Source organism: Hippocampus comes, unplaced genomic scaffold, assembly GCF_001891065.2.
Source record: "Hippocampus comes isolate QL1 unplaced genomic scaffold, H_comes_QL1_v1.1 scaffold81, whole genome shotgun sequence".
NCBI lineage: Eukaryota > Metazoa > Chordata > Actinopteri > Syngnathiformes > Syngnathidae > Hippocampus > Hippocampus comes.
In genome coordinates, this window is record NW_017806179.1 from 197,882 (window position 1) to 211,469 (window position 13,588).

Sequence of the window (13,588 nt, forward strand, 5' to 3'; positions counted from 1 at the left end):
CGGGGGCTGGGGGGGGAATCGCAAGCGCACGCTCGACCGCAGCCGATGACATGATGGAAATGCGGAGCAGTGATGACATCATAGAAAGTGAGTCTTTGCCAATTAAGATTTCTTCAAGCGGAGTCATCGCGGTCTTGCGTTGACAGACGGGAGAAGGATCTGCGGCCCCCGGGGGCAGAGGACCGAGGATCGCATGACTGCAAGTTCAACAATGGCCCCAAACTACTTTTACCATAGTCGTCGATTCAAATGACAATTGACGAACGTCGACACCTCGACGGTCATAAAAGTGAGGCTGCGTGGCGAAAAGAGCCAGATTTGCCTCTCGCGCCACGAGCATAATTAGCATCTGGATTGCCCCGCGACACCATTTCATCAACAGGCGGAACACAAAGGTTCACGCAAAAATCACAGTGTTGGTTCGCATTCATGGGCAGTATTCTTTCTCCTCAGAGAATCGTATCTGAGCGTGTGCCAAGGCCACATTCCACACGTTTCCTTTGTTTTTGTGTTCTGGAATGGATCCACGGCACTCGCATTCATTTGAACGGGGAAAGACGCTTTCAAATCGGGGTTACGAATGCGGCGCAGAACAAATGAAACTCCAGGCAAGACTGAGGGCTTGTTGAGTCTCAAGAGAAATTCAACAAATCCCAATTGGGTTTTTGTGGAAACGCCCCCAAAATGAAGGGGACGGAGAACAGATGAGGAGTGCGAGGCCGCCGCCTACCTGTCCGCTCCCAAGTTCATTCAGGCCTTTGCACAGCGTCGGATTCTGGCATCGAGATGCCAACGTCGCTGACGCTCAGCGCGCGCCGCGCAACCGTCTGGCCACCGCCACAAAATTGGCCCCGAACGAGCCCGGTGACAACCCCGAGCGCAACCTCTTTGTCGCCCTCCAACGTGCCGCTCTCAGAATCAAGGGTTGTTTCCTTGGCAACGGCGGCCTGCGCCGCATGTTAAAAATGCCGCATTGTGAGCGTCACCTTTCACTTTTGACCTCTAGGCGCCACGTTCGCAGCGGGCTACGCTTGCGTGAGGTCGCGCCGGCAACCTCTGTCGCAAAGACCATTCTGCCTTGTCGCTTGTCTACGGTGGTCCCCGATCACCGCAGAAAAAGCAAACTGAGAATCGACCGCTATTTCATTTTCAAATGAGTGAACGTCAGCGACGTCCCCAAAAACTTTGCCGGGCCGCGTAGGCGACCCGTAACCGAGGCGAGATGCGGCCGCAGCGGTTAGCCACGGCGAGTTTCGAGTGGCCTCCATGTCGGCGAGTCGGCTCCGTTTCTGATAGTAGCGCTCTCACCGAGGAACGACGGGGCTGGGGGAGCCATGTTAATTGCCGAGCTAACGGTGGCAAGGATGTGCTTGGGATACTTCACAGAGGTCGCGGGACTACGACTGCGTATCCGGCTCGCAAGAGCCAACAGTAGGCGATCGACGTAGAAAAGGAGACAAACGGATGTACAACGTACGCGGCTCAACGGGAAATGCTCCGGCGTGCCCCCGTACGTCAGCCGGGAGGAGATCAATCAGGACAAAATACTGTATTGACTCTCCAAGTGGGTCGGCATTTGAGCATCTGGTTGGCCGGACGGTTGGACGGTTTCAATGTTTCAAATTTGCTCAAAAAAAAAAAAAAAGTCAAACTGAGCTTGTCAAGTCCTATTCAAATTCCAGAAAGAAAAAAACAGAGCGCTCAATGACACTGCATACGATCTTCTTGAGTTCAGGCGGGTCGTCTGTTGTAATCCATTAGCGGCATGGACACAACCTATAGTTTGTCCCAAGTGTGACAGGGGCGCAGAAGAAGGGCAAACATCACATGAAGATGGTCACCACTTCTCAGAGGAAATGTGATTGCCTTTTCCAAGACGGCAAGTGTGCCAAGCAAAGGTGCCATCTTGGTTGCCAAAGCGGGGAAAACAAACAAACAAACAAACAAAAAACCCCGAAAGCCAGCATGTGTGCGCAGTGCTGAGTGGGCATTCTGCGGCTGCCACCCCTCCCCCTTCCTCTGTCCTCCACCCCCTCGCCACCCAAAACAGCATCAAAGCAATCAAAATGGTAATGTTCACCATGAATGGGCCCCATCCCCCCCCCCCTTCTTCTGCAAAACTCTGCAGACTTTTTGCTCTCCATGTTGGGGGGAGGGGGAGAGCACCCCTTCAGTCACAAAATGGACGCTTCCACGACCAAAGTGAGGCCCACAGAAAGAGGGGGCGGGAGGGAGCACGTCTCCTCCTTTGAGCGAAAAGCGCCACTTGAACGAGTGCTCGGAGGAGCGACATTCCACAGCCAAAGTGGATCGATTCGATCGGGCAGCTCGAGTAAAAAAAAAACATATCGACCCTTTCTTTTTTCCCCCAGTCCTGCTCCACACGAGCCCCGAAAACACACAACCTGTGTGCGTCGTTCTTGGCTCGGCGCCTTCCGGAGGGGCGGTGCGGGCGGAGGCGGCAGCTGGGCGGTGCGCTGCGGGCGGGGAACTGGCCACGGTGCTGAACCCGGCCGCCGCCGACACCCCCTCCCTCGCCCCGGCGCCTGCCGACAGCCAGCAAACGCGGCCGGTCGTACCGACGCCGGAGTACAAGGAAAACAAGGAGGCGCGCCGTCGGGCCGCCATCGAGAGTGAATCAAGTGAAAGCGTCGCCGTGAGCCAATCAAAAGCCGGCGCTGGCGTCACGTGACCGAGAAGCTATCATACCAGCGGACTAAGTGCAAACTCGCAACAAAATGGGGGACGAAAAAGACGTCTAAACGCAGTTTTGCGAGGCCGCCGTTCACGTCAACTTCGCACTGTAAAAGTCCTCGGCGTTGGAGTTAGCCGAGCGGCTAGTGAGTTGGGTCGCCGCCCGGACTCAACAAACGCGTCGTCAAGCTCAAAATGGACGCTCATAATTGTCAGCAAGTTCGACAGCACAAGCCACACAAAACAGCAGCAGCTGACATGAAAAGCACATCAACCTTGATACGACTCCACGCTTATGTTATTAGCCTTAAGCAGCCAAGCCTAGCGGCGCGAGCACAGTCCAAAACATTAGCGGAGAAATAAAGTTTGTCTCGCTCTCCCCCCCCCTCTCTCACACACACACACACACACACACACAACTAAACTCTGGCCTGTTGGGGGGGGGGGTGTTCAGCTCCGGGCTGTGCATGTGCATGCTCACACAAGTAGTTGCGAGAAAAGTGTCTCAAGTTGTTGAGTGCGAGAGGAACAAAGCGGCCATGGATGTTTCTTGTCCCTCATAAATATTCAGCTCGCGTCCGAACACAACGCCGCATTAGCTGGGCTTCTTCTCGCTCGTCGACCGTAAACAAACGCCGGACGAGCGGGACGAGGCCGAACAGCAGCAGGAAATGTTGGCCCAAGTGAGCGAACGACCGACGATGGCGACGTTGCCTTTCACCTCCTCGACAAGAATGAAAAACACCAACGCGGCGGCGGCGGAGGCGCTGCTGCTTACCTGATGACATTGGATTTCCACTTTGAGAGCCTCTTGCAGGCCTTGTACCTCCATGTTCCGTGCACAAAAGCACTTTACTCCCACTTTGGACGCGAGCAACGCCAACTTTGGGTCCAATTTTCCAGCGACAATAAGAAGCCAAAGAACTAGTCGGCTCGGAGAGCAAGTTGTCGCTTGTTCTTTTGCAGCCCGGGACTCATCACCGACTTTCCGCCCGTCTCCCAAAGTGCTCGGAAGCCGCCACAAAGGCGTCGAGCGCCGGATGGCTACCCTCCGGGGCTCGGCCGAGTGACCCGGACTGCTACTAGGGGGGCCGCCGCGCCTTCCTCCTACTAATTTAAGTTGAAAAGCGGGGACTAGATTGTGTCCGAGTCCGCGGCTTGATTTCACTTTGCCTGGGGAAAAGTTGTGCTTCGGCTGTCAATGGTGACTCTCCGGTACCCGGATGAAGCACACGGAGCGGCCCGCCCCTACCCGCGAAATGCGCATGCGCATTCGGTGCAGGAGCAACGAAAGGCTTGCTGCGCTTGCAACCGGGCATCGAACACGTACTCGTACGCATTATCATCATCATCATCATCTTGTTTTTTTTCTTCTTCCCCCCAAACAAGCATTAAAATAAACAAAACTTTACGTCGAGTACACACACCACAGTGAAGCACAAAACACTGTTTATTTTACTCGTTCAATACTTGGTCAAATCCTTGTATTTCTCTTTGTTTTAATTTTAAACTTTATTTTGGACGTGCATTACAAGTATAATGTGAGTGTCGTAGGTAGTATGCCTTTATTCTTACGAGTGAAAACGGTGGCATTTTAAATTGGAGTAAAAGTACAGTAGTAGTCAAATCACTTATGTGGGAGTGAAAATGGTTCTGTTCCGAGTGAAAACAATTTGGTAAGGTCTTGTTGGTATTGAAAGTAGTTGTAAAAGTATCTGACTGAAAACAGCTGTAGTGTTGAGGGGTATAAAATGCTATTAAAAAAACTTACAGGTGAAGGTGGTTTGCTTCTCTTACAAGTACATGGTAAGGTTACGAAAATTGGTGGATTGTTAGGAGTGGAAAACAGGCAGGAGTATGCAGTTACTAGTGAAATTCACTTTGACAAAGTACTGTAACTCATGAAAGTTGTCATAAAAGTATCGAGAAACTAATGCAAATAGTTGCATTGTTGGAAGCGAAAATGGAAAGAGCGGAAAGCAGGGCGGGCCAACCAGTAAGACTCAGAGCCAATTTTTTTTTTTTTTTACTGTGTTACTGCAAAGAGGCACATCACACACATGGTCACACATAAGCATCACCGCTTCACTCACTCACTCACACACACACCTACCTCTGCTCAGCCACATTTATTGAAAATGTCACACACCAACATAATAATGACCTACAGTCCGAAAACCACAGGTTAGTCATTTTCAACAATGAATATTGTGTGCACTGTCTCACACACACACACAAACTCTCAGTTCAACCAAGTCCACAAACAAAAATATAAGAATGTTTTCTCTTACTATGCATGTTGCTCAGTGCCTCATAATAATAATAATTCATTTTATTTGTAAGCGCCTTTCAAAACACTCAAGGACACTTTACAATCAGGAACAAGAACAATAAAACCACAGAATTGAAACTTGAGTATGCGATTTTGAATAGGTGGCTTCTCACCTCACTTTCCATTGTTGAACGGCACCAAGCTGGAGACGTCGGAATCATTTCATCTTACTCATGGCGTTGCTTGGCCTGAGAACAAAAAGAGCAAATAATGGAGCTCAATCTCGATCCTAATTCCCGACAGCCCCTCAAAGGAATTTAGCGTGATAGGTTCGCATTAAGAGCAGCTTGAAGCAAGCACGGGCGGTTTCTTGTTTTGTGCGAGGAAGACCGTGAAAACGGGCACGAACGAACACTTAAAAAAGTGTCGACATACGTTGACGTTTTTAAGGAGTTTGTGTGTTTGTATTGCGCGTGGAGGATTTTGTAAAACTATTCTTACACCGCCTTTTCCACAGGTCCACTTTGTCGACTTGATGCCATCGCTATGTTTGAATCCAAACTCAAAAGCCAACCACAAAATCGACTAATCATCCAAGCTGAAAGCCCAAAGGAACCGATCCGAGCACTCCCCGTCCCGTCTTGCTTCACATCATCCGTTCAGTGTCGCCACCAGCTGGACACAGGAAAGAATTTCGCGTCAAAGTCTGCCGGTTCCGTCGCGACGTCATTTTCCCTTCGCCCCACAGCGACGCGCACGCCGAGGTTTTCGCGTCCGAAGTGCCGGAGCGGGAGCGCGGGCGGAGAAACTCCACGTCCCAGAATGCCCGAGCAACCGCGCATGCGCACAAATGTACCCGGGCGGCAAATTCACGCGGTTGTGTTGCTACGCGAAATGGCGGTTTGAGAGAAGCTCGTTCAAATCGCCGCCGTGCTTCTTGTGATGCCACCTGACGTCACGCGTAACCCGTGAAAGCTTCCCCGGCCTGACCTCTTCTTCCTTCGCGCGCACACTTTGGACTCGAGCCGGCACCCAAGGTACCAGGAAATCCCTCCGACCGGGGACCAGTTAGCCGCCCGATGCTAACGTTAGCTCCCGAGCGAGCTCGCTCGAACGGGACGCCTGTCCGCTTTGGCGACACGTCAGAGCCCTCGCAACCCGACTTGTCTCGACGCGCTGCACTTGACCTTTCTCGCCGTCTCGACCGCGCGCTCGCCCTCGCCCGGCTACGTCTCGTGATCACGTGACTTGGGCCACATTTGATTTGCTTCCCTTCTCTGTCTCGATACGAATGCGGGCGTCCGGACAAACGCGTGGGTGTTTGCCGCCTGCAAGTCGACTAACGAGGCGCGCGCGTCTGCGTGTGTGTGCAGTATATATAAGACGCAGGTGCGATGGCGAAGCGGATCGCGGACAAAGAACTGACGGACCGGAACTGGGACCAGGAGGAAGAGGGCGAGGAGGTGACGTCAGATTTAGCCCACGTGGCTCTGCATCCGCATCACTGTAGGATGAGCTCGAGTCTCAGGAACGTTTGTCTCCCCAGGCCGGTACCTTCTCCGTGGCCACGGAAGACGTGATGAAAAACCGCGCCATCAAGAAGGCCAAGCGGCGGAACGTTGCCGCTGAGGTAAAACGGATGACGTTGCCGTCGCCGTCACCCCCATCGTCAACCTCAGCATCTTGACGTGTTGATTCAGGGTGAGGCTGGCGGCGGGGCCTTCAAAGGGTTCAAAGGTTTCTCGATGAGCGCTTCCTTTGCGCCGTCGTCCTTCTCAACCTTCGGCAATGGCGCCGGCCCGCGAGGCTTGAGCGCGCTGACGAACGGGAGCGCCGGCGCCGTCTTGCCGCCGCCCGTGGCCACGAGTGCACCTGGTGAGTCAGCGGTGATGTCAGCCCGGTACGGATTGGTTTCCTGTCGAGAGTCCCGGCTGACGAAAACTTTGTTTTCTCAGGGCTGACATTCAACGGCTCCGCCTCCTCCGCCGGCAAGGAGTACACCCGGCAGCTGACGGCTCTCAACTGTTCCGTCCGCGACTGGATCAGCAAACACGTGGATGACAACCCGCTGTGCGACCTGCAGCCCATCTTCCGCGACTACGAGCGCCACTTGGCCGCCATCGAGCGGCAGTACGGCGCGACGGCGGCCACCGAAGACAAAGCCTCGCTTCCCGCTGCCTTTTCCTTCAAGGGCAAGGCGGACGGGTCGCCCGCCGCCACGTTCAACTTCGGTCAGAAGGCGGACGGCTCGGTCCAGAAGACCGCCACGGCAACGTTTTCCTTGATCGCAAGCGCGTCGCCATCCTTGGCCAAGGCGGACCGCCCGGCAACTTCAGGTAGGCCCGCCGGCAAGTAGGTCTCGGAGGGTGGGTTTTTGGCAAGGCATTTCTGACGCGCCGTCGATTGTCGTTTGCGCAGAGGAGACCGCCGGCGACGAGGCGTACGAGCCGCCCCAACCCGACGTCAGAGAGATTAAGGAGGACGACGCCTTCTACTCCAAAAAGTAGGCTGGGATCGGTCGCGGCTCTCGAGCCGCGCTGGGCTAACGGCGACGGCTGTGCGTTTGGCAGGTGTAAGCTCTTCTACAGGAAGGACGACGAGTACAAGGAGAAAGGCGTGGGCACGCTGCACCTCAAACACGCGGCGGGCGGCAAAACGCAGATGATCATCAGGGCCGACACCAATCTGGGTAAGGGCGCGACACCGACCTGGCGGGCGAGACGGCGCTCTCACGCCGGGCGTCCCGTGTGCCGCAGGAAACATCCTCCTCAACATCCTGCTGTCGGCCGACATGAAGTGCTCGCGCGCCGGCAAGAACAACGTGGTGGTGATGTGCGTGCCCAACCCGCCCGTCGACGCTCAGAACCCGGGCGCCCCCGTGCCCCTCCTCCTCCGCGTCAAGACCGCCGACGACGCCGACCAGCTGCACCGCACTCTGGAAGAGAGGAAGGGCTGAGGCAGACACGAGACAGACAGACAGACACTTGTTGGCTTTTGGCAGACGTTGAGCTGCGACGTGGCCTCCAGCGGTTATTCCACCTTTGACTTGCCCTCTTTTATTTTCCTGCTGAGCTGACCCACAAGGAGCGACTTTTTTTTTTCCCCCTCTTCTCTTCAACGTGGACTCTGACAGACTTGTTTGGTTGTTTTTTTTTCTCCCCAAAGTGGCCTTGGCAGCGCCCCCGCCCCTTCCCCCAGACACCTGTTGGGAATAAATGGAGATAAGAAGTTTTTGTCTCTGCTTTAATTCTGTTGTCTTTGCGCGTGACAGACGTGAAGGGCGCCACGGTGTGTAGCACAACATCCAGAGCGGCGCTTGGGTGACGCGCGAGTCTTGTCGGTGATAAAAGTCAAGTCGATGTCGTCGGGGGCAACGTGTGCCTTCCGGGAAGCGTCTCCTTCCCTTTTGGAGCCTCCGGTGGAGAAGGGCGGCTCGGACACCCCCCCACCCGCCGGTGCCTTGGCCGCACCAACTTCCAGCATGTCGATTCCTGTCAAGTGACGTCCCTTCTAACATCTGCCGTCGTTCTCCGAGACAACCATCTGGACGCCTGTGACCTCACTTCCTGAGTTTTTTGCTGGGGATGAGCGTGAAGAGGAAGAGAAGTCGGAAGAGGAGGCACTTGTCGGACGGCTGGTCGCGATCGTCGGTCCGGCCCGGGCGCGGAGCTCTGACGCACGGGCCCCGGGGGGGAGGGGGCGCCCGACGGCCGGATGCGGGGAGGCACTTGCTAGCGAGGCACCCGCGCCGCCGCTACGTCATCAAGATGGGCTTCTGACGCACCTCCAAGATGTCTGACGCATACGAAAAGAAGAACGACGACAGCGAGTCATTTGCGAGCGCCTCGTGCGCTCGTTCCCGACTCCCCGCCCGCCGACGCTTTTACGGCAGAGGTCTCGCGCGACGAAGGCTCACCGGCGGTGATGCGGTGCAGCGGCAGCGTGACATAGGTCAGGTGGGAGAAGAGCAGAAAGTAGTCGTCGGCGCGGTTGAGCTTGAGCCACGATCCCACCAGCGAGCGACCCGTCCCCGACAGCGAGCGCGAGCGCAGGTTGGTGGCGCCGTGGAGCTCTGACGCGCCGGCGCAGCCGTCAGTCAAGAGTCGCCCTCGCCAAAACCACTTTTGCCCGCGGCGCTTACCTTGGTCGTCGTCCTCCCGGAAGAACTCCTCGCTGTCGTTGGCCGAGTGCGATTTCTTCATTTCCGCCATCTTGTGCCGCGGGACCTTGCGCCGGAGCGACGGCGAGAAGAATGACGGCCGGTTCCTCTCGGGCGTCGGCGGCGTGCTGAACGACGTCACCTGCGGGCAGGAAATGGTGCCGGAGAACGCGGGAAATCGCAACCAAACGCGCGGCAAACCAAAACCGAGCCGAGGAAATCACGCCCACAAACGCAGAAAGTGCCGGGTGAAAAGTCGGGTCCAAATGCCCGACCCAACCTGATGGCTCGCGCGCAAGGAAGTCACGTGGGAAAAGGGAGGAAGTACAGGAAGTCGGAAGATGCAGCGGGACTCACCCTGTCGTGCACGAGCGGGCGGTCCTCCTGCTGGTGGTGGGCGTCCGCTCCGTCGGGCACCCTGCTGACGGCCATCTCGGCGTGACCTTTGCCCTGTGGGCCCTTCATGCGGACAAACTCCATGTTGTTGAACTTGTAGAAGCCAAACGACATCCGCTGTGCCATCTTCGCCGCCACGCTCACCTGCGCCCAGAGCGGTTGCCGCATGAGCCCCACGCGAGGCTCGTGGACGCGGGCGGGCTGAGCGAGCGAGCGAGCGCGTCTCACCCGGTTGTCGTAGACCTTCCTGAGTGCCTCGTAGCGAATGGATCCCTGGAAGATGACGCCCTGGAAGGTGTTGGACTTGTCACTGGCCACCAGCTCCACGCACACCATCTCGCCCTCGCCCACACTCATGTCCTGGAACACCTGCGCCAGGGCTCGCCCGGCAGGCGCACAACTTAGTGGCAACCCGACATCGGTCACCGGCAGACCTCGTCGAACGACGACCGGCTCGTCATCCGGCAACGTCGGGGAACCTTTCCGGGCGCGACGGACCGGTCGTCGGCACAGGCGGACAAACGAGGGACCGCTCGCCGGCCCCTTTCAATCGACGCGCGGGCGATGGACGGAGCGGTCGCTGTGGTTACCTCATCAAAGTTGTCAATCATGAAGAAGATATTTGGGTAGCTGATCTTTGACTCCTCGCCTTTGCTGTCCATGGCGTGCTTGCTGGGAGACGCAAACACTTCCTGCGGGGCGCGCCAAGCGGAATGAGCGCACCGGGCGAGTGAGCGCACCCACCGGGCAAACGCAGGCTAAGGCCGACGCTCACCTGACATTTCTTCTTGTGCACGTGGATGTCGCCGGCGTCCGAACGCGTGCACACGGCGCACGTCACCACGTAGTCGAGCTGAAAGACACGTGCGCGTCACTACCCGCCATGCGTGTGTGTGCGCGTGCGTGTGTGCTTAACCTTCTGCAGGACAAGGTTGAGGTAGACGCTCTCCTCCCAGTCAATGTCCGGGTCTCCGAGGCCCGGAAGCTTCTTGGAGTCTCGGCGGTAAACTTCCACCTCCACCTGCTGCCCCCACCCAAAAAGAACAAAACACATCTGATGACATCATCGCAGTCATCGCTGTCTTCCTCCCTCATCTAAAGTCAAAGCCTCCAAGTGATGATGTCCCCTGTCAGAGGGCTTGCTGGAAATTCCAACCTCCTAAATGTGGCACCAATAAAGTCCACCGATGGAAATCAATGCATACCTTTTTAAAAACGGAGGAGAGGCGCTTTTTGGGAAACGCGCTCACTCACCTTCTTGCACTCGCCGTCGTCCGCGTCGGCGTAGGCCAACTTCCTGCGCACGTAAAACAGCATGTCGTCCTGCCGCGGCGCGCACTTTTCCATGAAGTACGTTGAGAAAATCCACGTCCAGAACACGATGCGGTCGTCCTTTACGCAGCCTTCACACACACGGACGGGGGGCGGTTGACAAGCAAGCGGACACAAATTCTCTCCCAACGCTCTCTGGCTTCCGCAAACAAAACCACATTCCTTCCTATTTGTGCGCACACTTGCTCTCACGCGACATAAAGGATGCCGGCACACGCACACGCTTCGAGTCGGTAGCGTTCGCGAGTGACACGTCCGCACAAGCGCTCACAAACGCTTTCACGGCCACGGCCGCAAGCGTCCCCCACACGTGCGCGCGATCGTCTCGGGCGCCGAGCTGATGGCGTCACACGGGTCGGTCGCTCCCGCGCGCCGACGCCACGGCGTTTGGACCTGTTGCTCGGTCACGTGACGGCCGCACACCGCGAGGCTCGTTTTCCAGAGGCACGTGACCCGCCGCGACGTCCCGGCAAAGTGCCGAGCCCGAGCGTGACATTAACGAGGCGGCGTAATCGAACGCGAGTCTGACCCAGGCCGCCGATCTCCTGGCGAGCGTTGAGTCGGTTGCGTTCGTCTGCGATGGCCTTGAGCATCTGACGAAGGGACGCGTCCAGTTCGGCGTCGTTGACGTCACTCGAGCCCACTAGCGACGCCATGTCCCACTTCCGCGCCGAGACACCATGACAGGACGGGACGGGACGGGACGGGACGGGACGAGACAGCTCAGCTCAGCTCAGCTCACCCCGGCTCGGCTCGGCTCGGGCCCGCGGACGGGCTCCGTTGTGAGGCTCAGCGAGACCCGCCCCTCCGACTTCCGGTAACAGGAGCCTCTTAAAGGCATTCGCTCGAGTTTGTCCTCGTGACGGGGACCAAGTCCAAACTTCACTCCATCCTTTGCTACTTCGATTGATCTTCCGACCACTAAATCAACACTGGACGAAAGGAAATTGGAAGGAGCTCGATTTTTGAGGGCGTGTGATTGACGTGTTGCTCAGTCACGTGCTCCACGTAACTTCCGGGGACGGCGTTTTTCCCCTCGACTATTTCCAATGGCGCCGGTCTTTGTTAGCAGCTCATAGGGAAGTGTTGGTGTTTTGTCGTCTCTCTGTAAAAAATACCAAGCAAGCAAGCATTCGGAGACGTTCGAAACCGCTGTTTTTGGCGCCTCACCAATTCAATGAATGCCACTTGATGCTGACGTTTTGGTCGTTGCATTCCTTTGAGGGTATCTTTGTATTTCATTTGCGGCGCCGCCGAACCCGCCGTCGCAACCACGAACGGCACATTTCAGGTGCTCGCGCACGGAGCGGAGAAATCCGCTGTGACGTCAACGTTTGCCGTCGCGGGAAATATGACGTCAAGCATGCGACCGTTCACATTTCAGGCCTGACGTCATCGACGCACGCCCAAGTCCTTTTAGCTCGTTTGCTTTTCCAAGGCTGCCCCGTCGATGGGATTGGCGATTGCTTCCGATTGAAATCCACTGCCGACTTGCTTTCACAGTTTTAGTTGAACGGTCAGGGTTCCCGGCCGTTTGATTCAATCGGATCATCTGACTGGAGAAAACAAGGGGTTAGGGAGAGCAAAGTACCGGTACTTCCATCCAAGCGCATGCGCGGTGAAGTGCCGGGAGAAAACGTACCTTGTGTGAGGTTAGAAGCCGCGACTGTGAGGAAGGTGTGCCCACCGTCTCTTTCAAAGTTGACATTTGGAGTCTTTGCAACAAAATGCTTGCGTAGCCTGCACCTTTCAATCATTTGCTTTAATGAAGTCACACACCAAAATATGGAATATTAAAAACAAGCACACGTCTTCAGAACAACAATTGTCAAAAGCCATCGATAACGCCTCCGAGCAGCCCTCACATCAGCAAATCGAGGCATACACATCCTACTCTCACGACGCGGCGTGTTGGCGTTTTGCGTCAAAGTGATGGAGAAACTCAATATGCACCTTCCGGGTGGGGGGGGGGGGGGAGAGAGTGGGAAAACCAAAATGGCCCCTTCGGGGGGGGGGGGGGGGGGCACCTCAAAATGTTCCACCCGTTGACTAGTTTGGTCGCTTTTTTGATGTATTTTTTTTTTTTTGCACGACAAAGATGAAGATCACAAGGCGCAAGATGGGTTTGATCCATTAAAAGCTCCAAAGATGTTGCTTGGATGCCATTGTGTGACGCTTCCAGCCTCGCAAAGCTCCACGGCCACATCCTGCGAGGTGCAGTGAGCCCTGCCATCCCAATCCAGTGGCTGGATTTCCACTGAAATTGGCTCGTCATTGCCACAAGTTTGCAACAAAGCACTACTTTTGTCGAAACGCAACACACCCTTTCGGTTTGACAGAGTACCTTGGCATCAAAACATGACGTGATGGTGCCAAAGTTCTATTTTTATGCTTTACCTGAGCACAATAAGAGAAAATAATCAAGAATAGAACCCCCCCCCCAAAAAAAAATTACAAATAAGCTGTAGTTGACAAAATTTGCGAAGCCCGACACGCGACACTGTACCGGGTTCACATTGAGTGCATTTCTGGTTCGTCTGGAAATGTGACGCGAATGGCGCATCTCCCCGTTTTTTTGTGAGTGGGTATAACTTGGCCAGATGCTAAACGCTTGTCAAACGTGGCCAACTATTTCCTGGCTGCTCGGGCGGCTCACCACACCACGTCCAATCAAGAAGCAGCCCAGCATGCGGGAGGCGCGGCCACGAAAGCCATCCGCTAATGTCGGATTTCCG

At 55.8% G+C, this 13,588-nt stretch overlaps 3 protein-coding genes across 7 annotated transcripts in view; 1 reads left to right on the forward strand and 2 right to left on the reverse strand.

Annotated features, from left to right (window-relative positions):
* The window catches only part of phf21b (PHD finger protein 21B), a 16,295-nt gene extending 10,766 nt beyond the window's left edge, over positions 1-5,529 (reverse strand). For 2 of the 4 annotated variants that reach the window (XM_019897514.1, XM_019897513.1), the window contains exon 1: positions 3,473-3,925. In XM_019897514.1, the coding sequence (XP_019753073.1) occupies positions 3,473-3,526 (54 nt within the window). In that variant the 5' untranslated portion in view covers positions 3,527-3,925. Of the gene's footprint in view, positions 1-730; positions 776-3,472; positions 3,926-5,139 lie in introns of those variants that run through there. The other 2 variants (XM_019897512.1, XM_019897511.1) reach the window with 2 other exon arrangements.
* Positions 5,530-5,836: 307 nt separating this feature from the next.
* nup50 (nucleoporin 50) lies at positions 5,837-8,194 on the forward strand. Of its 2 annotated transcripts, none has more exons than XM_019897527.1 (8): positions 5,837-6,003; positions 6,340-6,429; positions 6,513-6,596; positions 6,667-6,841; positions 6,922-7,302; positions 7,385-7,469; positions 7,537-7,655; positions 7,723-8,194. In XM_019897527.1, the coding sequence occupies exons 2-8, from the start codon at positions 6,361-6,363 to the stop codon at positions 7,920-7,922; spliced, it is 1,113 nt and encodes a 370-aa protein (XP_019753086.1). In that variant the 5' UTR covers positions 5,837-6,003; positions 6,340-6,360; the 3' UTR covers positions 7,923-8,194. The 2 variants fall into 2 exon arrangements, with proteins under 2 accessions (XP_019753086.1, XP_019753085.1); XM_019897526.1 differs by having other exon boundaries at positions 6,347-6,429.
* Positions 8,195-8,199: 5 nt separating this feature from the next.
* Positions 8,200-12,089, reverse strand: kiaa0930. The gene is made up of 12 exons (XM_019897510.1): positions 11,589-12,089; positions 11,383-11,553; positions 10,776-10,924; positions 10,438-10,545; positions 10,297-10,374; positions 10,112-10,213; positions 9,750-9,890; positions 9,483-9,665; positions 9,108-9,267; positions 8,883-9,038; positions 8,686-8,761; positions 8,200-8,633 (listed from the first exon to the last, which is right to left on the reverse strand). The coding sequence occupies exons 1-11, from the start codon at positions 11,692-11,694 to the stop codon at positions 8,721-8,723; spliced, it is 1,395 nt and encodes a 464-aa protein (XP_019753069.1). The 5' UTR covers positions 11,695-12,089; the 3' UTR covers positions 8,200-8,633; positions 8,686-8,720.
* Positions 12,090-13,588: the final 1,499 nt, after the last annotated feature.

Coding starts and splice junctions, on each gene's coding strand:
- nup50 (XM_019897527.1), top strand. CDS start 6,361: ATGGCGAAGCGGATCGCGGACAAAGAACTGACGGACCGGAACTGGGAC. Junction 6,430..6,512: donor AGGAGGAAGAGGGCGAGGAG/GTGACGTCAGAT, acceptor TTGTCTCCCCAG/GCCGGTACCTTCTCCGTGGC. Junction 7,470..7,536: donor GACGCCTTCTACTCCAAAAA/GTAGGCTGGGAT, acceptor TGCGTTTGGCAG/GTGTAAGCTCTTCTACAGGA.
- kiaa0930 (XM_019897510.1), bottom strand. CDS start 11,694: ATGCCTTTAAGAGGCTCCTGTTACCGGAAGTCGGAGGGGCGGGTCTCG. Junction 11,554..11,588: donor GAGCCGAGCCGGGGTGAGCT/GAGCTGAGCTGA, acceptor CCGTCCCGTCCC/GTCCCGTCCCGTCCTGTCAT. Junction 10,546..10,775: donor ACGACGGCGAGTGCAAGAAG/GTGAGTGAGCGC, acceptor GGGTGGGGGCAG/CAGGTGGAGGTGGAAGTTTA.